General features: G+C 48.8%; 5 protein-coding genes across 7 annotated transcripts in view; 1 reads left to right on the top strand and 4 right to left on the bottom strand.

Moving 5' to 3' along the window:
• LOC127602058 (dynamin-1-like) overlaps window positions 1–10,550 on the bottom strand; it is a 36,084-nt gene extending 25,534 nt beyond the window's left edge. The window contains exon 1 of the mRNA XM_052067892.1: window positions 10,539–10,550. The gene's annotated coding sequence lies outside the window, so the exon portion shown is untranslated. The remainder of the gene's footprint in view (window positions 1–10,538) is intronic.
• On the bottom strand, window positions 28–4,841 carry phf19 (PHD finger protein 19). Its single transcript, XM_052067916.1, has 14 exons — window positions 4,689–4,841; window positions 4,118–4,334; window positions 3,866–3,947; window positions 3,630–3,734; window positions 3,470–3,564; window positions 3,229–3,377; window positions 3,021–3,116; window positions 2,663–2,852; window positions 2,514–2,581; window positions 1,695–1,841; window positions 1,540–1,600; window positions 1,403–1,467; window positions 1,241–1,324; window positions 28–968 (listed from the first exon to the last, which is right to left on the bottom strand). The coding sequence occupies exons 2-14, from the start codon at window positions 4,322–4,324 to the stop codon at window positions 665–667; spliced, it is 1,653 nt and encodes a 550-aa protein (XP_051923876.1). The 5' UTR covers window positions 4,325–4,334; window positions 4,689–4,841; the 3' UTR covers window positions 28–664.
• LOC127602074 (fibrinogen C domain-containing protein 1-like) lies at window positions 5,603–11,545 on the bottom strand. The gene is made up of 9 exons (XM_052067924.1): window positions 11,393–11,545; window positions 11,011–11,089; window positions 10,177–10,289; window positions 8,718–9,084; window positions 7,787–7,904; window positions 7,585–7,721; window positions 7,206–7,302; window positions 6,231–6,410; window positions 5,603–6,101 (listed from the first exon to the last, which is right to left on the bottom strand). The coding sequence occupies exons 2-9, from the start codon at window positions 11,086–11,088 to the stop codon at window positions 5,842–5,844; spliced, it is 1,350 nt and encodes a 449-aa protein (XP_051923884.1). The 5' UTR covers window position 11,089; window positions 11,393–11,545; the 3' UTR covers window positions 5,603–5,841.
• Window positions 11,546–12,283: 738 nt separating this feature from the next.
• On the top strand, window positions 12,284–26,543 carry LOC127602056 (regulator of G-protein signaling 3-like). Of its 3 annotated transcripts, none has more exons than XM_052067887.1 (27): window positions 12,284–12,422; window positions 14,139–14,297; window positions 14,967–15,078; window positions 15,187–15,277; window positions 15,356–15,406; window positions 15,489–15,547; window positions 15,633–15,721; window positions 15,883–15,960; window positions 17,380–17,440; window positions 17,635–17,743; window positions 18,879–19,117; window positions 21,365–21,446; window positions 21,790–21,895; window positions 21,991–22,087; window positions 22,201–22,467; window positions 22,833–22,872; window positions 22,948–23,213; window positions 23,296–23,379; window positions 23,567–23,678; window positions 23,768–23,937; window positions 24,030–24,309; window positions 24,426–24,619; window positions 24,782–24,825; window positions 24,896–24,988; window positions 25,569–25,630; window positions 25,724–25,890; window positions 25,964–26,543. In XM_052067887.1, exons 1-27 carry the CDS (start codon window positions 12,391–12,393, stop codon window positions 26,210–26,212), a joined length of 3,393 nt encoding a protein of 1,130 aa, XP_051923847.1. In that variant the 5' UTR covers window positions 12,284–12,390; the 3' UTR covers window positions 26,213–26,543. The 3 variants fall into 3 exon arrangements, with proteins under 3 accessions (XP_051923847.1, XP_051923846.1, XP_051923848.1); XM_052067886.1 differs by having other exon boundaries at window positions 14,955–15,078; XM_052067888.1 differs by lacking the exon at window positions 12,284–12,422 and having other exon boundaries at window positions 14,142–14,266; window positions 14,955–15,078; window positions 25,964–26,542.
• On the bottom strand, window positions 26,543–27,897 carry LOC127602083 (myosin light polypeptide 6-like). Its single transcript, XM_052067938.1, has one exon. It carries the CDS (start codon window positions 27,277–27,279, stop codon window positions 26,677–26,679), a length of 603 nt encoding a protein of 200 aa, XP_051923898.1. The 5' UTR covers window positions 27,280–27,897; the 3' UTR covers window positions 26,543–26,676.
• Between the last annotated feature and the right edge of the window lie 41 nt (window positions 27,898–27,938).

Raw genomic sequence — 27,938 nt, 5'->3', positions numbered from 1 at the left:
CCGACCAAGTTTGAATGGCACGAAATAAATTTCGTTCAAACTTTTATTTACAAAAGCACCGCACAACAACCGCAGCTCCTAAGAAAGCGATCAGTACATAACTGATATAAGGCAATAATACAATCATAAATATCTCATTAAAATGTTATCTTCTCATGAAAATGTACAATAGCTCCTTCAACTCACTGCGCGAAGACGACTACGACTAATACAAAGATAATACAGTGAATGTGATGCTTCAATATTGTGTGTATTTATGATCAGCCGCCACGCCTTAGGACGACGCCGAGATCGATGCTAACTTCCGTTAGCGCACCTAAGGCATTTCACATTATATGTTAGCATGAAGCAAACAGGCTTGGATTGAGCATTTTTGCAATCGACTTCTAATGAACACAGAGCTTGAAGCAAGCTTGCAGACTAGTTGGAAATGTGTGCCAAAGAACAAGTGCTCAGGAATATACTTTTTTTTTTTTTTTTTACAAAACGTCTCTTGACTATACGAGATGTTTTTTTCATTACGATGAAGTGAAATGTGGTCAATTGAAAGTGTTTGAAGCCCGTGGAAGGACGCAAATTCGTCTCCGGCCATCGTTGCCGATTTTACCCCATTGCGGGTTAGCGTGTCCGAAATGGGGGTTGGTGCCGTGTGTGCACCTCGCCTCTAGTAAGGTGCGGAGCCTTCCCACTGCAGCAGGTACTGCAGGGCGCCATCGGCGGTCACGCGGCGCGCCAGCACGTGGTAACGCTCGCCCTCCATCAGTCTGTTCGACGCGCCGAAGTACGACGAGATTGACGAGTGCAGGCGGGACGCGTCGGAAGGCCGTGATAGGAAGTGGGAGGAGTCGGCGGCATACGGGCCTTCCTCGGTACTTCCGGGATGCTCCTCCTCCCCCGCTTCGCTACGAATGGTCCAATGCTTGTAGGCGGAGCTGGGCAACTTCCTCTTCCTGCTGCCCACCTTTCGTCTGAAGACACATGTCAAAGGCTGAGCTAGGCTATGCTGCGAATCCGTGACTCGGTCTCTGTGGTGTCAGATTGGAGACCCGGGGGCCACATCGTTTTACGTAGCAAATCGCGTGTGTCCGAAAAAATGTCAAAATGCCTTTAACGGAACTTGAACAATTGTTGAACAAACTCTTCACTTGGATTTGAGATTCCGATGTTATCCATCACCAACTGTACGCAACAAGCATTGTCTTTGGCTGACATTGACCCCGCCTCCTTTTTTGGCTCCTACCTGGCTGGTTGAAAGGAGCCGCTGGTAGACACGGAAGCTGACGTGGAAACGTCGCTGGAGTCCTGATCAACACACGACGTCCGACTGCAACACGACATTGCCGTCAACGCCGTCGCCAATGTATGGTGTGTGTGTGTGTGTGTGTGTGTGTGTGTGTGAGACCTCCTGAGCTTGTGTAGTTCGTCCAGGGTGAAGTCAAAGATGGTGGCCATGTGGTGATGATCATTCTGCATACGCAAACACAAACTATTTGTTTCAACAACGAACAAACTGGTACAGGTGAAACGAAGCGTCCTCACATTGGGGATGGCGTCGTCAAACAACCATTTGGACTTCCTCTTCCTCCTCTCTGATAAAGTACTACACACACACACACACACACACGCAGTCACAATGGGCACCTGTTGCGATGCTGAATGTGACATTTCTGGTTGGAGACAGTCGAAGTGGTTACCTGATGTGGCCCACGGTCTTCTTACAGCCCCGCCCCGCCTCGCCGTGAGCACGCTCGGGGAAAAGTTTGGAGGGCGGCGTGGGAGGAACGCGAGTCCGAAGACGAAAGATGCACTTCCTTTTTTTGATCTCTTTCCCGCACAGGAACCTGCGCCCATACAGAAAAAAGCAACACACACACATCACACAAATGGACAAAAAGCGCTTGGGTTGTGTTGTGAGCTTTCGTCATGATGGAAGGACCGCAAGTTGCAAATCACGACATCAGCTTCGGAGTGACTGTAATGACCAACGAATGCCTGTAGATGGCAGCGGTTTGCATCAACGCCCACCAAACAGTTTTCAAAACTGGTGGGAAGCAACGAAAAAAAGCGTGACGTGGACCATTTCGACAGCGAATCTGGTCCACGTAATTATACGACCAGATTCGCATACGAATATGCAAAGGTCGAACTTTGCATATTCGTATTATTTTTCTTCAAATTCTCTAAAATATTTGTACATTTTCCAGGTAAAACTATCCAGAATTTCAGCAACGTCTCTGCATTCACAGTTATTGACACGGCTACGATTTCTGAATTCCATTAATGCTGTTGTTCTCTCTCTCGATTTTGAGTTACCTTGTGTATGAAATGCGCTTTATAAATAATGCAATATTGCAAATCTGTTGTATGAGAAAAATGTAATATAGATAAAAATTTGGAACCCAGTGGAGTGATTCAGGAGTCAGGAATGAGTGAATGTTTTCAAACGTTTTAATAGAGGAAATATCTAGGTCCAGCATTAAAAAAAAAAAAATCCTATCACATCAGGCACTTACTTGCTCTTGTACTTGTTGAGAGCGTCGAGCAGGTGCTGCCCCCTGTCTGCCGGAGGAGTGTTTGACAACTACACATGCAAGCAGACGACGGGCGAGAAGACTGTTAGGGTGAGACGGCGCTGTGGTCAGCTGACGCTTTCATTTGTTACCTTTCCAAGCTGCAAATGTTCCCAGTGCTCATTCACAAAAGCCAGAATTTCGTCCAGTTCAAAGTACTTTTTCTTGTTGCTCAGCGACAGGTTGTAGAGAACCAAGTGGACCACGTCGACCCAGCGAAGAGACAAACGGCGCACATGCTCCAATCCTTTGTTGCAGATGCAACACATGAACAAGTAGAACCTGGAAGGAGGGAGGGGGAGAGTGGACACAAGGTCAACACGGCCTTGAAATGCATTTTGTTTAGAAAATCCTGCTCCCTTTTCAGCACTTGTAGAAGAAGCAAATGACATTCTTCAAGACACGTTTTGCTTTTCGTCACTTTTTGGTCGTGGCAACTTGCGCGCTCACCTGTCTCCAAACATCATGCTCTCCTGCAGACACTGGGTGCACGCCTCGTGGAACCACTGCTGACACTGGAAACACTGAAGCATCTTCAGATACCACCTATATGCATACGCACAAAAAATGTAAATAAAAAAATGATCATAAATAAATAAACATAGCTCACCAGCCACAAACACAACTTTGTGTAAGTGCGAATATGCGAGTGTCTTACTCTCCGGGACCTCCACAGTAGCAGTAAGACTGCTGCTGATTGGTCCGATGCTGAGAGTCCCAATCGAGAGCCTCCAGATCGTAGGACAGAACCTGCTTCATGGCTAACAGAGCTTTGGCTTGGGGCCCCTTCTTCAGAGCGCCACCTTTCTAAAAGGGAGACAGAGAGAGCCAAGACTGTGACATCATTCCTCCTCATATAATAATAATAATAATGTGGATGTGTGCGCAAGTGCGGGTACCCTGACGGCCAGGGCGAAGACACAACGTCGACAAAACCAGGGACTCATCTCACTGCTGCCCTCTACAGGAGGACCGTGACACTTCTGGTGGAAACCTGAGGCCCATACAGACGGACAGACAGGTGATGTGATCACAACATTTATATCCAATAACTCTCACCTATGCCACACTTTCCACAAATGAGGATTTGGTTCATTTGAGCTGCAGAGCTCGGCCCCGTCTCCAGACACACTGAGCAACGAGCCTCCTCCCCCGGCACACCGGCTGCAAGATGAGCGCATACATCCTCGGTTACAGTTACAGAGGGATGACAATCTTTTTTCAACTAGATACTCTGCCCGTCTTTAGTTCCCATTAAATCTACTAACACCACTCCACTCCTTCCCCCGTCTCACCATGCTGAATATCCTTCCATAGGACCCAAAACTTGGAGTTGTCCTCAAAGGTGACAAAGCAGCTCTGTCTCGGCAGGCTGAGCTGTGCACCGATCAGAGCAGAGTTGACACGCAAGCACGCATCACAAATGTCTGATATCATGTAGCTTGTGAACGAAATGTAAAATGTCACTTCTCGTGTCTGTGCTTGACAGCCTCACTGGACATGACAGACCTATTTGGCCAGATGATGAATGTGCTTGTGTACGTTACCCGGAGAATCTTGCCCAGGTAGTAGAGGCCATCCGACCAATGACACAGCACAAACTGGCCCACGCTGAGGCTTGACTCCGGCCTGCCTTCATCAACCTGCGGCCTGCCGTCATCATCCTCTGGCGTGACGTCATCCTCGCTCTCCTCCCAACTTGCAGGCACGGGAGGTTCCTCCACGCAGGAGGCTTCAAAAACGTCCTCAAACATGCCGACCGCCCTGACACCCAAAACACGTCACGTCACATGAGAGCAACAACCCGGAACTACCGTTAGCAACTACGGTCACTACATCGCATCTTCCTTATCCTTTTCAAGAAGATTTGTGACCTGCTTAATTGTTTCATTGTACCCTCCAGTGACGAGAAGACATCTGCGTATTTGAAATGTAAACAAGTCAAAACGAATTCGACCCTCGAACGTTTCGCACGACATTAGTTAAACTGAACTTGGGTTACTGACTGACTGACTGACTTACTAACCCTTACCTATTCACTTAAATGCGTGTGCGCTGTTTTTAATAGCGACACACACACGAACGTCTCGTTCGACAAGAATCACAAAAACAAGTTACCGTATTGGATGCTGACGCGCAGCTCCCTTCTCTCTCCGCTTTCGTTTCGTCTTCTTGTCGTTGATTTTACGACGCTGTCAGGCATCTGCATCAAACTTCCACCATCGCCATTTTTCTTTTTTCTTTTTTTTTTTGCTTTTCCCGCCAAACACTCCCTGGGCTGTCCCTCATTTACATATGTCTACGTCACGCCCTACGTCATCAACTGTTGTCACGACGAGCGACCGTTGTTTCGTTTCCACTGAATGTTGAAATTCACCAAATTTCTTGACATCGACAAGAAATGCCCCATCTGTTTCTTTTGTGGTGGTTCATCTTGAATTCACTTTTGGAAAAAAAAACCATCAAACTGTGCTTAACATATAAGGGGAAGAATCTGATATTTCGAATGTATTGAAAATCAATTTTACGTCATTATCAATCGATATACTGCATCTTCCGCTGAAAAGTACGGATTAATCCGTGTAAATTAAGACAAATTATTCGCAATAGTTTTTAAATCAAGTTGTAATTTATAATTTTACATCTCTTACATGGATCACATTTTTTTTTAAAGTGAAGTTTTGATGAATATTCATTCCATGTTTTTCAAGCAATAATTGTCACAAAAATGATTGAAGTCTACCCCCCCCCCCAATCTTTCATTTCTTTGTCTTCATTTTCCTTGTTTCTGGTTCTCTAAACCCGTCATTGGCTCAATGAACTTATTTGTACAGTAGATACATTTCAATAGTCATTGAAATGCACAAAGCTTTGTTTCATTTAATTGCTGAGCCATTTTAAAAAATCCAGTCATGTTTTTAATCACAGGCCCCAGTGAGCGACATACCCTTTTAACAGTTTTATAAGATAATAAATGATGTCTTATAGTAACGTATATGAAGAGAAATACAGAAGAGACGGTTCCACACCAAAAAAAAAAGGTATTTAATGAAAATCTTTCAACCCTACAAAAACACAGTAATAAGTTCAAAGTTATTTTTAGAGCAATCCCAAAACACTTTCAGATATAAGAACAGGCTGGAATTCGTGGTTGAAGTGAAACGACAGCAGAAGTTTGACTGCTCAAATCTTTTCGAAAGCGCGGTACGTGATGATCATATTCCATCCAATGGGAAGTGCACTGTATGTCTTTTCTGTGAGGGGTGAAAGGTCAATTGGGTTTGGCTGCGGGCCGTATCTTCATCTCGGTGAATCTCAGAGAGTACTGCCAGCCGGTCCAGCTGGACCACTCCACACCGTCAGCGTAAGAGGCGTGGCCTCCTCCCAGGTACTGCCCGTTCAGGTTGGACGTGTGACAGTTGCGGTACCACCAAGCGCCCTGGTAGTATGTGGCGCAGTTGTTCTCTGACTGGTCCTGGTCCCGGTCTTTTGTGGTGAACTGCATTCCGGAATGCTTCAGGAGAGAATCGCCTGGAGGGCACATAAACGTTCTTGACCATTCGCTCGCTCCCGACGGGGGCGTTTTGCTGCTTTCAGCCAATTGAAAGCGCTTGCTCTCCAGGCTCTGCTAGCGAGGATGGTGCTGTTTGAAGTTGCTACCTGCAGTTCCCGAGTAGCCGTCCACAGCCAGTGGGTATCCGTCCTCCTCGGGGTTGACCGAGTCGCGGCCCACGGAGAATTCGGCGTAAAGAGCGAAGGCTGTGGCGTTGTCAAAGTCGGCCATGTCGATTCGCAACTCGTAACCTCCTGACCGTGTCATAGCGTAGATCCTCTGCAGGCCTGGAAACACGCCATCATGCGCGGATAGCCAACAAATGACATTTTTAGATGTGGGGGGGGGGGGGGGGGTAGGGTTAGGCATGGATGATCCACTTCACAATTGGTCCGGGTGTAGATTTGTGCTGTTGCACCCCCCCCCCCCCCACAAACCCCGCCTCTTTTCATAGATTAGCCAATCACAGTGGTCAATTGCCATACTGCCCTTTGAACATGGGCCTTCTTCTTTGGAGCTGGTCTCCTTTCGTCTTTTTGAGCAAACAAGCTTATTTTGGGCAACAAACATTCATTCATTCATTCATTCATTCATCTTCCTAACCGCTTGATCCTCACTAGGGTGAGCTGTCTCCGGGCAGTAGGCGGGGGACACCCTGAATTGGTTGCCAGCCAATCGCAGGGCACACAGAAACGAACAACCACTCACACTCACACCTAGGGACAATTTAGAGCGTTCAATCAGCCTGCCATGCACGTTTTTGGAAAGTGGGAGGAAACCGGAGCACCCGGAGAAAACCCACGTAGGCCCGGGGAGAACATGCAAACTCCACACAGGGAGGCCGGACCTGGAATCGAACCCGGTACCTCTGCAATGTGAAGCCGACGTGCTAACCACTGGACTACCGGGCCGCCGGGCAACAAAAAATTCAAATGAATTATTATTTCATGATAATTAAAAAAAAAATTATTGACACACCTGTGCAAATAGATGCCTTCATAGTTGAGTTGTTTCGAATGTCTCTAGTGCTGAGATGAGTCATTTTGTGTGTGTATGTGTGTGTGTGTATGTGTATTTCAGACCTAGCCAGTGCTCTCCTGTTGTCGTTCCAAAGCCATCTCGATATGCATTCCAACCACGAAAGAAATTGACAGAGCCATCCTGTCTTCTCTGAATCACCTGCATGCAACCACACACACACACACACCCACACACACACACACACACACACGCATCAGGCTAACAGCTTGAGGTCTGCTGTTTGTCCGCTAAGCAAATTAGCATGATTAGCTCATTAGCGACAACGTGTACTGAGGTGACTGGCTAATGAGCTCGCCGCGTTGAGCTTCCTGAAAGCGTCAACCTCAATGAAGACATCTTAACTAAAACTTTACTGTGGATTTTTTTTTCTTTTTTGTTGTTGTTGTTGTTTTTATTTGGGTGGAGTGGTCAAGCACGTACGGTCCAGCCTCCCCCGTCTGTGCTCAAGTCGCAGTAAACCATGAAGCCGCCGGGCTCATGGATGGGAAATATGGAATAGACGCCATCTTGGGAATTTCCTGCCGCCATGACCTCACTGCAGTCTCTGGGCGTGAGAGCTAAAAGCACAAAGATGCGTGAACGACCAATGAATGGAAGGCGTCTTCAAACTATGACGTGCTACCTTTGCGTTTGTCCCTGTGAAGTCCGCTCAGACTCTCTGTCTCTCTCTGGAGACTGGACAGCGAATCCGTCAAAGCCGAACTGAGCTTGAGGACCCCGGCGTGCTCGTCTGACAGCACCTGCGCGCAAATATCAAAGATTTCCAGGTCAAGAGAAAATGGAGGAGCACAAAGGGAATGTTGGACGGCTCGGCACACACAATCGACTTTTCTCTCAGTGAAATTGCTCCGCCCAGCCTAATAAAACAACAACACGACAAAACCCCAAAACCAAGACTTTGCAAACTGCTTTTCTTCTACTTTGTTTTCAAACATTACTATGGAAAGGTAACAAAATTTGAACAAACAAAATGTAATTTTTTAATTAATTATTTTTTAATTTTAAACAAAATAATTGTTTTTATGATTTTATGTCCTGTTTTTATATAACATCTCGTTTACAAATTTTTACATTGTATTTTCTTATTGTTTGTACAGTGTCCTTGGGTGGCATGAAAGGTGCTTTTAAATAAAATGCATTATTATTATTATTATTATAAAATTGAAAATGTCTTCTGGTCCCTGTTCCGGTGGAGCCAACTTCCAGAACAACCCACGATAAACAAAAATCCACCAGGTAGCAACCATCTACAGTATACGTTTTATTACTTCAGACAAATGCTAACACTTAACGCAAAATATACACACATAATGTGTTGGTATTATTTTTGTCCGGTTGGGCTCGCTCACCTCGGTTCTACCCTGTGGTATTTGTGATGTTAAATGCGTGACTTTAAAAAGGTGTGGCCAGGCCAGATGAGTGACATTGGAGCCAACCAATGAGAGCGGAGAGTTGGTGGCTAACCGCTAAGTGGCTAACCGCTAGCCACCAGCACTTGCGTCTTCGCTTGACCGCCTGCGGACGGATTCCAATCGGCCGACGCGCTTCCTCACCTGAGCGACGCGGTTCTGCTGGTTCTGCAGGCGTTCCAGTCTCTGCTCCAGCACCCCTTGGCCGCTTTTCAGAGCCTGCGCTTCCCGCCGGAGGTCGAGCACGTGTCCCGCGGTCGCCTTGAGCTCCTCAACCAGCGCCTGGACGCGGCCCATCCCCTGCCAGTCTTCGGCGTTACGCACGCTCAGCGCCCGAATGAGCGAAGTGTGCAGCGCCTCCCAGCGTTCAAAGTGCTGGGCGGGGTCGGGACAGTTGGGGTCCAGGAAGATGCTGATTGGTTCACCGTCGCCCTCCTGGGACACCGTCACCAGGGCGCCCGACTCCTTGCGATTGGTCGAGATGACGGGCGAAGAAGACGACGCCTCGTCTCTGGGATCGGATTCACACGGAGAGACCATTTGCGGGTGTTTCGTTTCAGCGGGCGGCCATCTTGGCCAAACCCAGAAAACAAGTGAGCCGCGGTTAGCCGGCTGCTGAGCCCCTGAGCAACTTTGATGTCATTTTCCAGCCAAGGGGGGGAAATGGCCGCATCCTCGGAAGGACCGAAATGGATTCAGCTTTATTCATTTCGATTTCATTCATCTTCCAAGCCGCTTGATCCTCACTAGGGTCGCGGGGGGTACTGGAGCCTATCCCAGCTGTCTTCGGGCAGTAGGCGGGGGACACCCTGAATCGGTTGCCAGCCAATCGCAGGACACACAGAAACGAACAACCATTCGCACTCACACTCACACCTAGGGACAATTTTGAGTGATCAATCAGCCTGCCACGCATGTTTTTTGGAATGTGGGAGGAAACCGGAGCACCCGGAGAAAACCCACGCAGGCCCGGGGAGAACATGCAAACTCCACACAGGGAGGCCGGAGCTGGAATCGAACCCGGTACCTCTGCACTGTGAAGTCGACGTGCTAACCACTGGACTACCGGGCCGCCCCATCCATCCATCCACCCATCAATTTTCCGATCTGCTTTATCCTCATAAGGGTTGCTGGAGCCTATCCCAGGTGTCTTTGGGCAGTAGGCGGGGGACACCCTGAATCAGTTGCCAGCCAATCGCAGGGCACACAGAAACGAACAACCATTCGCACTCACACTCACACCTAGGGACAATTTAGAGTGTTCAATCAGCCTGCTACGCATGTTTTCGGAATGTGGGAGGAAACCGGAGCACCCGGAGAAGAGCCACGCAGGCCCGGGGAGAACATGCAAACTCCACACAGGGAGGCCGGAGCTGGAATCGAACCCGGTACCTCTGCACTGTGAAGCCGACGTGCTAACCACTGGACTACCGGGCCGCCTTATTTACGAGATGTAAATGGCGTAAATATTTACGCCATGTTTAGATTTCTGTATAGGATCTACATTTTGGGCTTAACATGGCCTTTCATGAGCTTCTGTTGTTTCAAATGGGAGGAAAATCTAGCGTTTGTTACACACGAAGCGGATGAATGAAATGCGCACCTGTTAATGAAGGGCAGCGGGTAGTGCTTCACATAGAGGATGGTGACGGCCGCCGTGACGATCGCTACCGTGACGACCATCAGGACCGTCCACATGAGGAAGCTGCAGCATTTCTGTGCGCGCAGAGCGACCCATGGCAAAAGTTAGCAAAGTACGTCCGACCGCTTTCCGTCCGACTTGCTAAGAACACGATTGGCCATGCCGCGTGCAATTTGCAGGATTGCAGGATAGTCGAATGTTTGGTTGACGGGACGTGAGGTGTCCTGGTCTTTTTCTTTCTTCAGGCATTAAGGCGGTCTCGTCGCCACGACGACAGCTGCTAAAGATTACAAGCGCCTTGGCGACAGATTAACAGAAATGACCTCTCTGCTGCCTCTTCTTTGTCTTTATTTGCCATTTCTACTCACTCGCTACCTTCAGATTCCAATCTATTCTGATTTTTGGGATGTTTTTTGTTTTTAAATTAATTATAATATAATAATTTAGTGCGTGGTTTGTTGTTTCCGCACATTGGCGCTGCTATTCGGTTTGGGTGGTCGCTACAATGACAATCAAGCCGTTCTGATTTGAATTTCTTCTGCTTTTTCACTTTGGCACCGGGTTTCAATCGCCGATTCATCATCCTAATCCCGGCCTGGTGACCAGTCCCCATCCTAGTCCATGAGACCAATCAGACGTCAACACCACATGCTAGGATTATTGTCATGAGCACTGAAAAATATTCTTTGCGTCGTTCTTTCTTTCTTATCTTTCTCAATATCAATGACGTCCCGGCCCGCGTTACCACACTGAGTCAAAGGCAAGAAACAAACAAGCGCGACGGGCGGCGCGTACCTTGCGCTTATTTTCTCGTTTGCCGTCCAGCTCCGAGCTGCTGTTGTTCATCACGGTCCAGCTGTCATTTAGCATCATCCTGAATCACAAAAAGAAAGAAAGGACGTCGAAAGACGAGAAAAGAAAACAACATGACGGAAGATGAAGCGGGGGTAGTCCGGCAAAGAGGGTTGAACGCTTGAAACGTTGGTGGGTTGCACTTGGCCAGAAACAAAATGCTGACGTGTATTTCATCCGATTCCCGCAAAAAACCCGAAAAAAACAAAACAACCTTCCTAAAACTCTTTTTTTTTTCTCAACATCAAACTTTGCTCTCGCTTCTGTCATCGCCTTCGTCACTCATCATCGGCCATTAAGAAGAGTAATGATGGAACTGACTTACTTGTCTTCCTCGACGATGACCTCCCCAGACAAAGATGATTGATCTGACACCTTGTCCACCGCAAAGTGTCACATCGTCATGGCAACAGACGCCGACAGCAAAAGAGAGAGAGAGAGAAGGTGCCGCTCTCAAGTCAATCTGCTCAGATTAGCCCTCAATCTGTGCGGATTGACTTGAGACGCCAGATTAACAAAAGCAATGTGTCACTGCACCTTCATGTGTGTCGCGCACAAACACGCGCGCATTTTCGCCACAGGGTCATCGGTAATCGCGCCAATCAAAAGCACAATTGTCTGGAATTCCCAAAGCAATCGTCAATGCTAATCAATCGGCATTCCCGTGAGCCGTGGACCGCGGTGATAGAATATTTTTAGATTTCATCTGAAAGACTCAACTTGACTGTACTTGGCAAGAATCGCTGTTAAGAGGCAGAAATCGGAGCATTTATTTGGACACCGTCAGGTGAAACGATAACTTGAATTAGTTATTGATTACTTGATGAACCATTGCAATCATCAAGAATACAATACCAAAAAATAGTCAAATGTACACACACACTCACACACACGCACACATTACACGCTGTGTGTGCTGTTGCCATGGTGATGTTTAATGGCAAACATATGCCAGCGGGCCCCGGATACCACGAGCTAAGGTTTCACAATAAAAGTTAACGGTGGCGCGTGCCCCCGCAAAAGCTGAGTGGGTCGCACCCGCCCGGTCGTGTCCTCCAAATGTCCTTTCAAGTGTGTCCCACGTGAGTTTTTTTTTTTATTTCATCGTCCTGGACTTTTCTAAAATGCGTATGGAGCTTCCACTGCTTTTCTTTTGAAAGTACAGACCGGAAGTCATTATGTTGGTCTACATTTTCAAAAAAAAAAAAAAGAGCGGCGAGTTTGAGGGCATTTCTTCAGAGAGAGCAGAAGAACCCCAAAATAAAACAACAAGAAAAGGAGGAAGAAAAAGAGGAAGCAGAAGAAGGAGAAAGGGAAGAGAAGATGCAGGCTTCTTCTTTGCACGGGAGAAAAAGGTGAGCGTCCGATGGAACCATTTTGATTGGGACTAATTACAATCTTGAAATATGCGCTTGCTGCATTTGTTCTTCTCTTCCTCAAATGACTTCATCACATCACCTTTTTTTTATTCATCTCGTGAAATAATCAATTTGATTTATTGTGTGCCAACTGTGACTGAGTAAAAAAAAATAAAAAATCAGCAAGTAACAAAGCCTTCTCTCAACTCTGTCAATCAAACACCAACACTGTCACTAGCTTAAAGGCGGGGCTATGTGGCAGCCATGTTGGGAAGGGCGACTTTCCCCATCTGGACCAATCCATGTATGTACAGGGTGGTCGTGCTAGCGTTAGCAACTGTCCCATTAAAGGGCATGGAAAGCTCAGACGTTAACCGTAGCATCACAATAAGCGCACTGCTCGTAAGGAGCAGATGTTGTTGATATTCGTACTCAGCCGCTTGGTCATTCGCACGGGGGTCCGACATGCTATTTTACCGACAGTACGTAAATTAAAAAAAAAAAAATTAAGTCCTTACCGATGGCACCTATTTGTAACAGAGGTGGAAAAAAAGCAAGTGCCAACATCGTGGCTGATATTTACGCCACTACCCCCCCCCCCCCCCCCCCACAAGAGCCAACAAGGTAAGTCTGGTGAAACTTTCATTTTTTCCAACAGTTTTGAAATTCATTGACAATTATTTGGTACTGCATTGGAGGCGGCCCGGTAGTCCAGTGGTTAGCACGTCGGCTTCACAGTACAGAGGTACCGGGTTCGATTCCAGCTCCGGCCTCCCTGTGTGGAGTTTGCATGTTCTCCCCGGGCCTGCGTGGGTTTTCTCCGGGTGCTCCGGTTTCCTCCCACATTCCAAAGACATGCGTGGCAGGCTGATTGAACACTCTAAATTGTCCCTAGGTGTGAATGTGAGCTTGGATGGTTGTTCGTCTCTGTGTGCCCTGCGATTGGCTGGCAACCGGTTCAGGGTGTCCCCCGCCTACTGCCCGGAGACAGCTGGGATAGGCTCCAGCACCCCCCGCGACCCTAGTGAGGATCAAGCGGCTCGGAAGATGAATGAATGAATGAATATTTTTAAGTCCTTACCAATGGCACCTATTTGTAACAGAGGTGGAAAAAAAGCAAGTGCCAATATCATGGCTGACATGTACACCACTATCCCCCCCCCCCCCCCAAGAGCCAACAAGGTAAGTCTGGTGAAACTTTCACATTTTTCCAACAGTTTTGAAATTCATTGACAATTATTTGGTACTGCATTGAGAATTTTTAGGCCCTGGTAAAAGGACCAAACAATTTTGTACCACATCGAGGTCATTAGGCGAAAAAAAAGCACTTCAGTGAACCAGACGAGCCCTTCCCCCAATTAGTCCTCATAAGTCAGGTTCCACTCACAGAGTTTGTCCCCCCATCTGCATATGTGTCATTTTGAAAAAGCAAATGCCACGCTTGCTCTCGACATTTCCAAACGTTTGCTTTTTTTTTTTTTTTTTTTGTGGCATCTGAGCGGATTTGCCATGGGAAACAATCGCAAATGTCTTTTGGATCCTCGATAAACTTTCAAGTGGACTTTATTTACTTCACTTCACATCTTCATCCATTCATCGTGCTCGTTAGCTCCGATTAGTGTCACACACTTTCGCCTTGTCATGCGCCCCCCCAACACACACACACACACACACACACACACACTGAGTCTGATGATGAATGTCTTGTGTCAGGTGTTGTGCCGGTGGTGTTCCAAGCGAAGCGGGCGAAAAGGCGCCACGTGAACGTGAGCGCGACATGAAGAGGAACTCGCGCGGAAGTCAGAAGGACAACAGAAGAGGCGCAAGGAGAAGAGCGCTAGGTGACCTTCGGCACAACGGAACGAGACAACTGTGAGAATGTTTTCTCGATCGGCTCACGTGAAGTGGGGATAAAAATAAATTTGACACGGCGGAGAGAGGCGCTAAATAAAAAGCTTGTCAGTCAAAAAAAAAAAATCAGCAAGTATCGAAAAAAAACCCATCAAAGCCTTCTCTCAACTGTCAATCGAATACTTGGAGACAGAGATGCTACTTGATCAAGCATCTTGCCCACACAACATTTGATCAAGCAAAATTCGCCTCTAGGTGGCAGGAAAATACGCCAACGGATTGTCATGGGGCTTTGTTATGCTGCTACAACGAGGCTCTCTAAAGCGGTCACGCCGGCTTGAAGTCCTGGTCCGCATACTGGCTCTCGAATCAGCAAACACCTCATGCTTGGGTCTTTCTCTGTGTTACACGCATGCACTCGCGCCCGACAACGAGGCGCTCTAAAGCGGTCTCGCCCGCCTTTTATCCAAAGAGAAGATGCATTTTCAAGGCAGAAGCTAAAGTAGCTTCTTAACTGTGTCACAATTAAATCGGGTGAGGGGTGACTCGTGCCAGGGGGTTCAAATGCCACACCTATAAAACCAAGACAACCCGAATCCACAATCGAGTACCACTGCTACATATTTTCTGTCGTTTCTATTCAATAGCGGAAATTACGGACGCATTCGTGTTTGTCAGGTCTGGATGCAGGTTAGAACAAGAACTCCAGCGCAGCAGACCAGAGGTCAAAGTGGCCGTGATCAGGAAGACCAGGATCCGGATCGAGGGTGGAACCGAGCGACCCGATGACAAATTCAGCAAGGTGGCAAGCGCACCTGAGGAGCACGTCCGCATTCGGGCCACGGAGCCCTTGGCCGAGGTCTTTTTCTGTCCGGCGACCAGAGTGAGCCTTCTTCTGGATTTTCTGCAGGTGGATCTTCATATGAAGACGAAACCCCCATCTCACGGAGTCCAGAGGAGAAGGAAGACCAAGATCCACCCCTCGAGAATTCGAGGAAGAGGTTCAATTCCAAGCCATTCGTCCATCTTCAAACAGATCAATGCATGTCACCCACCAATCAAAAACCTTCTCCTCTTAGGTCAACTGCGCCTGTCAATCACCGCGGAGGCGAGCCAGCTCGTCATTCGCAGTAAGTGGACCGATCACAAGAGCGACGCACACAGTGGCCTTCCCGTGTGCGAATCCCTCTTCCTGTTTGTTGTCACCCGCAGTACACGAGGCCCGAGGCCTCATGGCCAAGACGTCGCGGTCGTGCGATTCACAAGTTCGAGTGAGAACGACGTCGTCCTTGTGTAGATGATGCCGACTCTTCGGGATCTTTCTTTACTTATGGGCGTGCGTGTACCTTTGCTCAGTTGACATCTGACATTAACCGCAACATTGTAATGAAGACCCCAACAGTGAATAACAACAAGAACCCGGAGTACAACCACCAATTCCTGCTGTAAGTCACACACAGAGACAGAGGCGCGCACACACACACGCACATACACACTAATACTACTATTACGACGACTGTACACATGCTAATCGTGTTTGTTTACACACGTGCTAACTGAGTGTGCGTGTGTGTGCGCGGTGTGTGTCCATGTGTGTATGTTTCAGGCCAATAAGTGAGAATGTTCATCAAAAAAGGCTGACATTGTCAGTGCTTAGAAGACACACGGAGAGCTCAGAGAAAAAGTAGGTGAAGCTTTAGAAAAAGCTCAAATTCGACAAAAAAAAAAAAGATCTTAAAATGGAATCTTGTTTTCATGTAAGTATAAGCTTTTGTTAAATTTTTTATTATTATCATTATATATTTTAGCATTACAGTATAGTCTTTCATATTAAGGTTACCTAAATTATGTTCTCTAATAATTTCTTAAACGATAAACAAACAAAACAAAACAAAACGTGTTTATGTTGAGGGCGTCTGATTGGCTGAAGGGAAGCCGGAAGTGTTTGAGTACCCGGAAAAAGGCGTGTTCTCGTTTATGATTATCTTTTTATTGGGCACACGATGATTGACAGTGTAGAGTGGAATAAGTATCGAACACCCTAAGTAACGAACTAGTGAGTAGTAGTTAAAAAAATAATAATAAAACGCCGTTTGGAGTGGCTATATGTCACACTTTGATTGTGAAATTAACTTCCGTGATAGATCTCGAAGGTGTCGCCAGTGACGTGCACGCGGCTCATCTACGGGATACGTTGAAGGAACGTTTTTGAATGCACTTTTAAAAGAAATCTTATCGAAACAACTTCATCGGAATGCCCTGCTCATAATGGGAATTAAAATCGGAGTCAGAGGGTGGCAGTCATCAGCCGCCTCGGCGGCTTTCAAATGACTCCCTATGTGCAATTTGATGTTTGGCCTTCGAGAGGCGCTAGACCTTAGTCAAAAAGCCAAATGACGCTCACGTCTGCGACTGAAAGTGCTGCGCAGCCAAAAGTTTATTCTTTTTGCAAAAAATGTCAGACAAGTCGGGGCTCTTTAAGGGCCATTTTGCTACTTCCGACTTGCGAATGATCCCACTGACACTCAGACAACAGACCGATACAGTCCGGTGGTCAAAGGAGGACAGAAAGGAAGACAACGCTGTGTCGTGGAAATGCAGGCGTTTGTTTGTTTATTGAACATAAAACATATAAAGTAATAATTTAACAGAAAATTGTCGTGTTATCAAGTCAGGCACACGTGAGTCCAGCTGTCGTGTTAACGTGGGTAACTTTATTGAGCTTTTACGTGTATCCTCTCTCTCTAATCACTCTCTCGTCTCCCGCTCTCGGCGCACACTCATGACGTAGTCGCCCCGCGACTCTATCGTCATGCTGTACACAATTACACCACAAAAATAAGGTAGATAAAATAGTAAAAATAAATAAATCAGTCTTCATTCAACACAGTTATGTTCAAGGGAGTAGGAAGAAGTAAAAAACGTATCTAGTCCTACCACGTTATGTGTTTATATCTAATAAAACATTTTTATATCAATCAGATAGCGTTCGGGTTCAACCGATATCAAATACGAAATGATTCATTGCAGTTGAGTGAAAACATATTCTTATTGTTTGTGTGTTTCTCGATTGCTGTGTATTGCTGTGTTTGTGCTTTGTCAGGGGCTGTCAGCTGATTGGCTGCATGAGTTTCAGGATCGGTCCCCTCATTTCATCGCGGAAGGTGAGTTACAACCGCCAAACGTTGACGTCAACTATCTGTCATTTGTTTGGGAAATCACTGCATGTTAATTTGTTACACTTACTGAATGTTCCGCTTCTTTATCAAATTCAGCATCTCACATGAATGGTGGCCTGGGGCCCGTACGTGCCAGGCCACCAAAACTTACTTCCTGCTTTGTGCACGTTGACCCGCAGCTCGTCGATGGTTGGTTCTACCTACTGGGGGCGGAGTTTGGATGGAGAAAACACCTGAGGGTGACCACACAAACCATCAGAACCATGACGTCGCCCTCTCGGTGGCCAGGTGAGTACGTCATCGTCCGCGCGCTTGCGGGTGATGAGACCAACGGCCGATCAGATCGGATTCTTTCAGCCGTTAGTTGTTGGCATCGCCTCCAAAAAGTTGGAGCGGGGCCTTTTAAGATTGTTGAGAAACATACGGTGGCATTCTAAGCGGTGATGGAGACACACACGCACGTTTACACAGCGGCATCTTGAGTTACGAGTGCCTACACTTAGAAGTTTTTTTTTTTCAGTTATGCGCCCGGTCACCTTATATATTTATTCATTCATTCATTCATTCATTCATTTATTTATTTATTTATTTGGCTTTGTGTTGCAAGCCAAAATGGGAGTTATGAGCAAACTTCTGAGACGCTGCCACTCTAGTGAAAAAAAAAATCCTGGAGGAATGTTAGGTGCAGTGATGCCCTGGCATGTGGGCAAGGGGAGCCACCGTCATGCCCATAATTGTTTCCAGACACCCAAGTCCTCAGGAATAAGATCAATTGAGTTTTGAAGTTGGTCGCGGAACTAACCAAGACTCCACTTTATAGGAATACAAACATATGTCCTGTATACACACACACACACAGACACACACACACACACAGATGTGTGTCATGCGATGTAAAGTGCAGTGATGGAAATAGATATTAAGTGCTCACCGCTCTGAAGAGTCCCCACGGTCGCCATGGGGACCACAAGCTGCTCAGGAACCATGTGACCCTCAGTACACCTTTGTCCTATTTATCACACACACACACACACACACACACAGAAACACAGAGAGTCAAAGCGCCTCCCTCTCGTGACATCCCATCATGACAAGATGCGAAAGCAGTCGGTGTTGAGTATCTCTGGGCAAGAGAGAAGAAGAGGAAGGTTGTCTTTTGGAGACGTGAAGGTTGGATCCTCTCGCTGGCATTGCCGCCACAAGACGTCGCTCTCACGCGGGGTCAGAGGGGGGTCACGTTGTCAGCTGTCAATCAACAATTGTGTCCCATCATCCATTTTCATCAGGACAATTTTGGGTGTGGCGGCCATGTTCTGGAAGCATGCCAACTGGTCCTGGCGCAATGACCGCTCCTCCGACTGCGATGATCATGAGAATCACGATAGCTACTATGATTGCGATGATGCTTATCTGCTCACCGCAGAACTCTGCACCGCCGGCGCCTCCGACTCCGCTGCCACTCTTTCACACCCAAAGCGCTTCACCGACCCGCCGCCCAAAACCATTCGACTGCCAGGACCGGCAGAATCCGGAACGGCCTGCCGGGACGCCGAACGGAACGTCGCCACGGATGCCGACCGTGATGGCAAACGGGACGGCGACCGGGACGCAAAACGGGGCACCGAGCGAGACGCCAACCTGGGCGCCGGAACTCAACTGACGGTGAGTCTGAACTCGGCATTCTGACGACTCTCCGTCTTTTTGGGACCGGCGCTCTTCTTGTAAAGGCGCAAGCGGATGCAATTAAAAGGCCTTATGGGAAATGTAGCGGGGTTAGCTAGCTCCGCGTGTTATTGTGGGAAAATCCAGCTCCTAAAATCCAGGAAGCGTGAGCTTGTGGTTTTGTGTGTGTGTGTGTGTGTGTGTGTGTGTTTGTATGACTATTCTTGTGAGGACCACTGTGATTATAAGACCAACGTAGTGAGGACATTTTTGACAAGTGAGGACATTTAGGCCAGTCCTCACAAGTTTTTCATTCTAAAGTATGTGTGTGTGCGTGTGTGTTTTTCTGTGTGTGTGTGTGTGTGTGTGTGTGTGTCTTATCAAAGGGACACATGCAGTGTTTGTATGTGACTGTGTGTTTCCTGCCATTATTCTCCCGTAGACTCACAAGCACACTCATACTTGAGCACACATTCCCCTTTGTGTGAGAGTCGGACCGAGGTGCTGCAACTGGTTTTCGAACGGATTCGAGACAGTTCTGGCGTCCGGACCGGGTTTAGATATAAAGACGTACTCAGCTGAAGGCGGTCTAGGGTGCGACTCGGTTGCTGGAGGTGAGGACCGGTGCGGTTGTTGCAGTTGGCATCATGCACACCATTTCCCGCCTGTGCCGCTTGTGCATCGGGCAGAACTTGCCTCAGGTCGGTACCGTCGGGCCTTCTGCGTCCATCTTTGATGGACTTGTTCAATCTTTCATGTCCCGCGATAGAGAGGCACTTAGTGTGTGTAGGTGTGCGCGTGAGTGCGTGGACGTGAGAGTGAGCGAGTTATAAAAAATGTACACGCATAAAAAGTGAATGATTTAAACAAAAAAAAAAAAAGAAAATTTCCATAACACTCCATGTGTGGGTATTCAATCACTGTTGTGTGTGTAGGGGAAGTTCTCGTGCTTGGCAAAATGTTGATTCATATTCAAAGATGGCATTTATGTGGGTCGGTTGTCGGCCGGTTCCGTTGGCGCCTCCGCTTCCCTGCGGCGTTTTGTGTGCTTTTCATTTTGACAAATGTTTGTAAGGACAAGATTTGCTGGCTCAGGAGTCCCTTCTTCCTCCAGAAGATGAAATTCCCACACTCGGTTTGACTCAAGAGTCAGCGGCGAGTGAAGGTTGTGCGAGTCCACAGTGAAGGTCGTCTCTGCGGAACAATGCAAACAGCGCAAAGAATCCGCTCGGGAGAAAGGTCGCACGGTGGGACTTCCGCGGGAGTTTTAATTGCGTGTGTCAGGCTGACGACTTTGAGGATGCCGGCTTGACGTCGTCGTGGAAACGGAAGGGCCAACGGTCGGGATGAGGTTCTCGAGCTCGGTGATTGACAACCCAATCCCAAGTTGCATTTTGATGTATGAAAAGTGCGATAGAAACATTTATTGAGCCAAGGCGCTTTTTTTTTGTTTTAGTTTGAAAAAATTGCACGGTCCACCACCAAAAAAAATTGGCACAAAAACAGGATGCATATGTCAATTTCATACTTTTTGTCATCTAATGGAAGATCATTTATTGGTTCTTTCTGTCACTATAAGTTGCCGGCATTGATAGATGGACAAAGATCCATTATTTGTTATTTAAAAATAGTTTTCTCATCGGTGAAGTGAATTTGAGAAGTTCCCGCGGGGGCGCCGTTTGAGCTCTCACGGCACTCGAATGTGCCCCCGGCACTCTACTTGGGGACTTTGACATATTTAGCATTAACTATGTTTACATGCTGCCAATAAAAAACGCCATATTCATATCTTCATCACTCGATTAAAGTTGTCAGTTTTACAATTTGGTCCAAAAGTCTATTTATTATTTTTTACTAATTATTATATATATTATCTATTCTAGTATTTCCTGTAGATTGCACGCCAGCACTGACAAATATGAATGGACTATCAATTGGCTGAAGACAGATGGCAGCCATCTTACGTTGCCAATGTTACTGACTTTTTTTGGGGGCGGAAAACAATGTATTTTTTTTTTCCTGATGGGCTTTGCTTTCATTTCACGATTCCGATTCCCACGCACGGCTCGACAGAAGACTGTCATGAGATCAAAGCTACGATGACGATCCACATGATAATCGTGACGATCAAGACGATGAAGATCGTGATGGCGATCGCCACGACAATGGCGACCGTGACGATAACAATTGCGATCGCAGTAATAGCGATAACAACCTAGATGGCGACGATGTGTTCTACATCCTTAGGTCAGCGTCATCCGAGGACAAGACGGCTTCGGATTCACCATCTGCTGTGACAGTCCCGTGCGAGTCCAGTCCGTCGACGCTGGTGAGACCTCCTCCCTTTGCTGACAAAACCCCAGACCTTCTACGACAAGTCCTCCACACTTTAACGACAAAAACTCCAACCATTTCATAGTGACTCAGGAAGTAACTTCATCAGAAGATAGAATAGACATTTAAGATCGGTCTGACAGGAACAATCGCTTCGGCATCTCACAATTTGCAACCTTGTGGTATAAAATGTGAGCATGCAATTATCAAGGGGGGAAGGGACTGAGTACACATCCCTGAGGTGTCCCTGTATTCAGGATGAGAGTGCAGAAGGTATTGTTTCCACTTCTACACGTTTCTCTTGTTTGCTGCGCCCATCGTGGTTTTCCCGGCGATAGGCGGTCCCGCTCATCAGTCGGGCCTCCGCCAAGGCGATGCCGTTTTGCAGCTCAACGGACTTCCTGTGGAGATCTGGAAGTGTGGAGAACTGGCTCACGCCATCAGGTGACGCCTCGCTTTTTACACCTCAGCGGCCAACGTTTGCGCCACCTCGACGCAATAAGAAAGTGTGCGTGCGTATGCGCGACTTCCTGTGTCAGGAGTTGTCCCAATCATATCGTCCTGGTGGTGTGGAGAGGCTCACCTGAGGTCAGGACGTGCTGTGAGACTTTGCATCATCCACCAGCAGCCAGCAAGGCGAGTCTCACCGTGAGGGTGTCGTCATTTTTGCGACGATAGCCGCTCGTGTTTCGGATTGAGCAATCAAGTCTTGACTGATTGAGCTGAGATTTCAACGGCGCTCTTCACAGACCACCAAGCTGCTGCACCAGCCTGCCCACACTAAACATGGCCGCCGCAGACGCGATCGGGGCTCTGTGGTGTCGTCCAGTCTGGAGGTTCTGGGTTCTCTATGGAGAGATCGTAAGGAAGAAGAACACGAACAAGGAAAAGAAGGCGAAGAAGGACGAGGAGGAGAAGAAGAACCACCTTGCACCTCCACACTGAAAGGCACCTGCGTGACATCATCAAATGGTGACAATTACATCATCCTGTCCCCTGCGGCGCCACAAGAGCAGGTGAGTCTTAGGCTACTCGGCTCAGCTACGCTCTGCTAGTTTGTCTTGTAGTCTTACAGTGCGTTGTGGGATGCTTATATTCTGGTGGCCAGCACGGCTCAGACAATAGAACGGTGTCAAGTTTGTGCCATCAACCCTCGGCACTTGTAACCGTGTCCAGGGGTGAGCAACTCCCGTCCTTGACGGCCATGACACGATCCTGCTTTTTTTTCCAACAACTCTCCTGATTCAAACGATCAGCTGATCCGAAAGCTCTGCAGAAGCCTGATGACGATCCTGATCATTTGAGTCAGCCGTGTTGGAGGAGGGGAAACCTCTCAAACCTGCTGTCACGGTAAAACGGTGACTTTCCGTCTTCTCTTTAGATCGTCCGTCCCGTATTTGAGGACAGAAGCACGACCATTGGTATGTCTGCTGTCTCGTCCATCCAATTTGGGTTACGCGTGCATATACGTCAATATCGACATATATATATATTAGGGCGTCTGTACCAGACTCACCCCAGACGAGGCGTGAACCTCCTCGACGAGGGCCAAGTTGGGTCGCCGCCGCAAGCGCTCACCCACTGGCCAATGGGCTCGGCGGCTCCTCCCGGGTTGTCCTGCGCCTTCTCCTCGACGCTGCGCAACTACGGCACCCACGGCACCCACCAGAACTACCAGAACTGCACCATCATCCAATCGCATCGACCTTCCTGCGGCATCGGCGAAGCGCCCAAAACACTCATCTTCCCCATCTTTGTTGAGGTCAGTGGAGATCCTTGACCTTTGAACCCCGTTGCGGTGTCGGTGTTGATGTGGCGCTGATGTTTCCTTGGGAACGGGACAGCCTGTGGACTTGTGCAGCCCCGACAGAGCGCTGCAGATGTCGGAAGAGATGCTTCTCCACCAGGCGCAGCAGCTCCCCCGCAAGGTGTCGACAACTTGTTCCATATTCCCCCCCCCCCCCACCTCACATCACTGAAACATGCTCACACACTTTTGAGACTCTCTGCACCACGATACTGAAATGCTCTCACACTTTGAAGTGAACAGTCTCATGTAAGAGTGTGAGAACTCAAGCTTGCAATGACGGCGTGTGCCCCCCCCCCCCCCGAAAGGTGACCGTGTTGATCTACGACGACGTCCTACTCGTCAGCAGGGAAGACCACGCCGGACGCTGTCACGTCCTCAAGAGTCCGCTTTACTTCAACACGCTGCAAATCCAAGAGGGTAGGCCGCCCGCTTCCTGATCCGCTCGGGATGGGGGGTTGGGGGGGGGGACGATGACGACGATGACGACGAAGACGTTTTTGTTTCAGTGGCGTCGGCGCCCCATCACATCTTCTTCCTGCAAAGTTCCGTGAGCTGCTGGCAATGTTTGTTCAGTTTGGAGGCCTTCAGTCTGGAGCAGAAGGTTCGAGTCGGCCTCCGTCTCCGTGACAACATCCAACGACAGCTGGTTGCCAAGGAGACTGGCCACTCCCAGCAGGTACTTCTCCCAACTATGCCAAACTTTGTGATTTTCTCATGTCGTCTGTGCCGACACCATGTTATGCCCCCCCCCACCCCCCACCCACTCAGTTGTTGGCCTCCCCGTCGGAGTTGGGGCTCTTCCTCTCTCGGCTGTCTTCCCCCTCCTCGCACCCCCCCTTTCCCTCCCCCTGCGATGCCCCCGCTCAGCTCGCAGCCCCCCCGTGTCTCGCCCTTGCCACGAGTGCGTGCGCCCCGGCCCGGCCGCCCTCCCCTCCCCCGTCATCCCGGCCGGCCCTCAGTCCCGTGTGGAAGGGGAGGGGGGAGGAAGAGGAGAAGGAGGAGAGAAGACGCCATCAAGAGGACTTAAGCTCCACCTCCAAAGCGGAAGGTCGGCCTCAATCATGACGTCGCTTATTTGCTTGCTTATTTTTGACGGCTTGTTGATTTAAAAAAAAAAAAAAAAAAAAGTCGAAATGATACAAACGTCCTTGCGTTTGTGTTCAGGCCTCAGACGTTGCGCGTCCGAAGGGTCCTTGCGAGCACAACCAGAATCGACCCGCTCGCTTTCCGACAGCACCATCCACCGCTTGACCTTTGACCTTCACGCCCGTCCCGCCTCCACTCAGACCCTCAGGAAACACCTGACTTCAGAGGGGGTCACCCTGACGCACACGCTCGCGTGGCTCCGTGGGGGCAAGGTACACACACACACACACACACACACAGACCAAGACGTGACTGCGTTTCCAATTTTATGTCCCCTCAAAACATGGAAACGAGTGCACACACACACACAAAAAGGGTGGTTTCACAGGAGTCGTGAGCGTAGAAGCAAGTTGTTGTGTTTTCTTTTTTTTTAGGATCTTGAAAGTGGAAATGACCTCAAGAAGAAAAGCAAGACTTTGTACGTAGAAACACACACACACACACACACACACACACATGCGCGTACGTTGTTACGGTTGTCATTGTAGCGCTTCAGAGGTGCGCAGTCGTCTTCCGTTCCTGTGCAGACGCAAGCGTTTGGTCCAAAGTGACAGCCTGGAGCGAGCTCTGAGAAACACCAGGTTGGTTCTTCAAAGATAAATTTACTTTCCTTTTATTTGGATAGTTTGGCAGACAGAAACGGGTCGTGACCGAAAGAACGAGATCCCGGATACAAGCGGCCGAAATGAGTTTTCTCCGCAGGGTGTCCGGGCTCTCCCTTAGAGATAAGGTGAGGAGCTCGGTCATCCGGGAGGGGCTCAGAGTCGAGCCGCTTCTCCTCCACATCGAGAGGAGCCAGATGAGGTGGCTTGGGCATCTGATTCGGATGCCTCCTGAGCGCCTCCCTGGTGAGGTGTTCCGGGCATGTCCCACCGGGAGGAGACCCCGAGGAAGACCCAGGACACGCTGGAGAGACTACGTCACCCAGCTGGCCTGGGAACGCCTCGGGATCCCCCGGGGAGAGCTGGAAGAAGTAGCTAGGGAGAGGGAAGTCTGGGCTTCCCTGCTAAAGCTGTTGCCCCCGCGACCCGGCCCCGGATAAGCGGTAGATGATGGATGGATGGATGGATGGCAGACAGAAACGGGCGCTTTGCACCGTTGCGGCCTTGAAGACCCGCTTTGCGGCCAACGCAGTCCAACATTCATTGTTTGCCTTTCTAGGCCGTCTGCAAGGGAGGTGCTGGTCTGGGCCGAGAGTCTCAAGGCTCTCTTGGCCAACCAATGTAAGTCTTCGATTGCCCTCGTCGATTAATTCAATGGGCGGGAGGGTGGGGGGGGGGGGCCGACGTTACTCCATCTTTCTTCTCGTCGCTCAGACGGCCTCGCGGTATTCCGCCACTTCCTGAGGTCGGAGTACAGCGAGGAAAATCTGGACTTCTGGTTGGCTGCGGAGAAATTCAAGCAGACCTGCCCCCTCGGCAAGATGGCGGACAGGGCCAAGAAAATCTATGAGGAGTTCATCTCGTGCGGCGCATCCAGACAGGTAGATGACGACGTTCGGAGACGCCTCCCCTGTCACGTGACTCTGACGTGCCATGACGCCGCCGTCCTCCAAGGTCAACGTGGATTCAAACGTACGGGAGTTAACCCAACGGAGCCTGCGCCTGGGCGCTGAGACCGCATCCTTCCAGCTGGCGCAGGATCAGATCTTCAGCCTCATGGAGGCCGACAGCTACCCGCGATTCCTCCGGTCCCGCCTCTATGCCCAACTGGCCAATCAGGATGCGGGGCTCGCCGATAACGGCCAAGCCGATTCTGCCCAAACGCTCGGTCAGAACCGGACAAGAGAGGTTCTGATCATGTGAGGAACCCACAAGTGGAGTTGCAACCTTCTTGTATGATGTTTGTGTCACTTTGATCCATGAGCTCCCGACCAATCAAAGATCTTTTGGCTGAAGCTCCAAGTTGGTCAAAGAGGTTCTGATTGATCAAAGATCTTATGATGACTGTTCCAGAACATTCTTATGATTAAAGATCTCGTGGCTTATATAAGAAGCTTTGATTGGTCAACCACAACGGGATTGATTGATTGATTGATCGACGATTTTCTGAGGACGGCATCACGTGGTCAGCTGCCTTTTTGTGTATGAGCAGATCGTAGAGCAAAAGCGCAAAGGCAAATAAAAAGTCCAGACCAAGAAGAACGGCGTCTTTATTCGAGGCTTGACACGTTTCATTCTTTCAACACAACAGTCAACCACAGAAGCACTGAGAAATAGATGACCGGCACAGTATCGCGCGGAACAGGAGCAGAAGTACACGCCCGTCTTCATCCGGCCATGATGTGTTTGACAAAGTCCGTGTAGTTAACGTGCCCGTTGGCGTCCTCCTGCCCGGCCATGAGCCGGTCCACCTCGTCTTCCGTCATCTTCTCCCCAAGGGTGGACAGGACGTGACGGAGCTCGGCGCCCATGACGGTGCCGTTGCCCTCCTTGTCGAACACCCGAAGACCCTCCACGAAGTCTTCAAAGTGACCGTGGTCCTTGGCGCGAGCCACGTGCTGCAGCATCGGCAGGAAGGAGTCAAAGTCGAGCAGCTTCGCGTGCATCTCCTCGGCTTTGGGCCGGCCCAGCAGCTTCAGGACGTCGTCGTTGGTCGGGTTGTGGCCGAGCGCCCGCATCACGTCTCCGCATTGCGCGTAGGTGATTTTCATCTCGCCCGTCGGCGTCTCGTCAAACAGGGTGAATGCGTCGCGGAACTCCTCCATCTGCTCGGCACTGAACTCCACCACCACGCTCTTCAGGTCCACCTCGCACGCTTTGGGCTCGGGTTCTGGAGCTTTGGGTGGCGGCGCAGCGCTCTCATCCTTCTTGGCCTCTGCTACCTTCTTGGCCTCTGCGGGCTTCTTGGCTTCCACTTTCTTGGGGGCCATGTTGGCGAAGTGGCGGGCAAGGGACGTGCAATGTTCTTATAGGCTGTGTCTGGCCAACCGCGATGACCAAAGATGGAATGGAAACACTCTACCGAGATAATGTGTGGCCCTTGAAGACCTTCAAGCTGATAAGCATGCGCACACACACACACACGTGTGTGTGTGTGTGTGTGTGTGTGTGTGCATATGTGCATGTTTGTTTGTGAGAGTGTATGCTTTCTTGTGCATGTCAATCCAGAGGAGATAATGCGGGTGAACGAGTCATTGCAGGAATATGTCCTTAAAGGGTCGTTTGGAGTCGGGGTGGGGGCTGGGGATGAGGATTGCCTTAAATTAAGCCTTAAATTCAAGCTTTTTAGTGTTTCACGCTTGAACGCTACATGCTAAATACATGCTGGTGGATTTAACTCATCAATATGCCATTAAATAATTACTACCATTATAATACATTCACTAGTTGTTTGGCCATTGGAGTGGCAATTGGGCTATATTTGTACTTTTATTGTTTATATTATTTTGTTTCTGGCTCAAACTTGCCAGGACCTTAAACTGTCTATCTATCTAGATGTCTTTGCAGCGAGCTGGCTATCGAGCTACCTATCTTTCTGTCTGTTTATCTGTCTCCCCGTTGGTCCAAAGCGTAGCCTTGCCCTGACTAA

This window comes from Hippocampus zosterae, chromosome 6 (genome assembly GCF_025434085.1).
Source record: "Hippocampus zosterae strain Florida chromosome 6, ASM2543408v3, whole genome shotgun sequence".
Lineage (NCBI taxonomy): Eukaryota > Metazoa > Chordata > Actinopteri > Syngnathiformes > Syngnathidae > Hippocampus > Hippocampus zosterae.
Note: the sequence above shows the minus strand (reverse complement) of the source record. Positions and strands in the feature narration are given on the sequence as shown.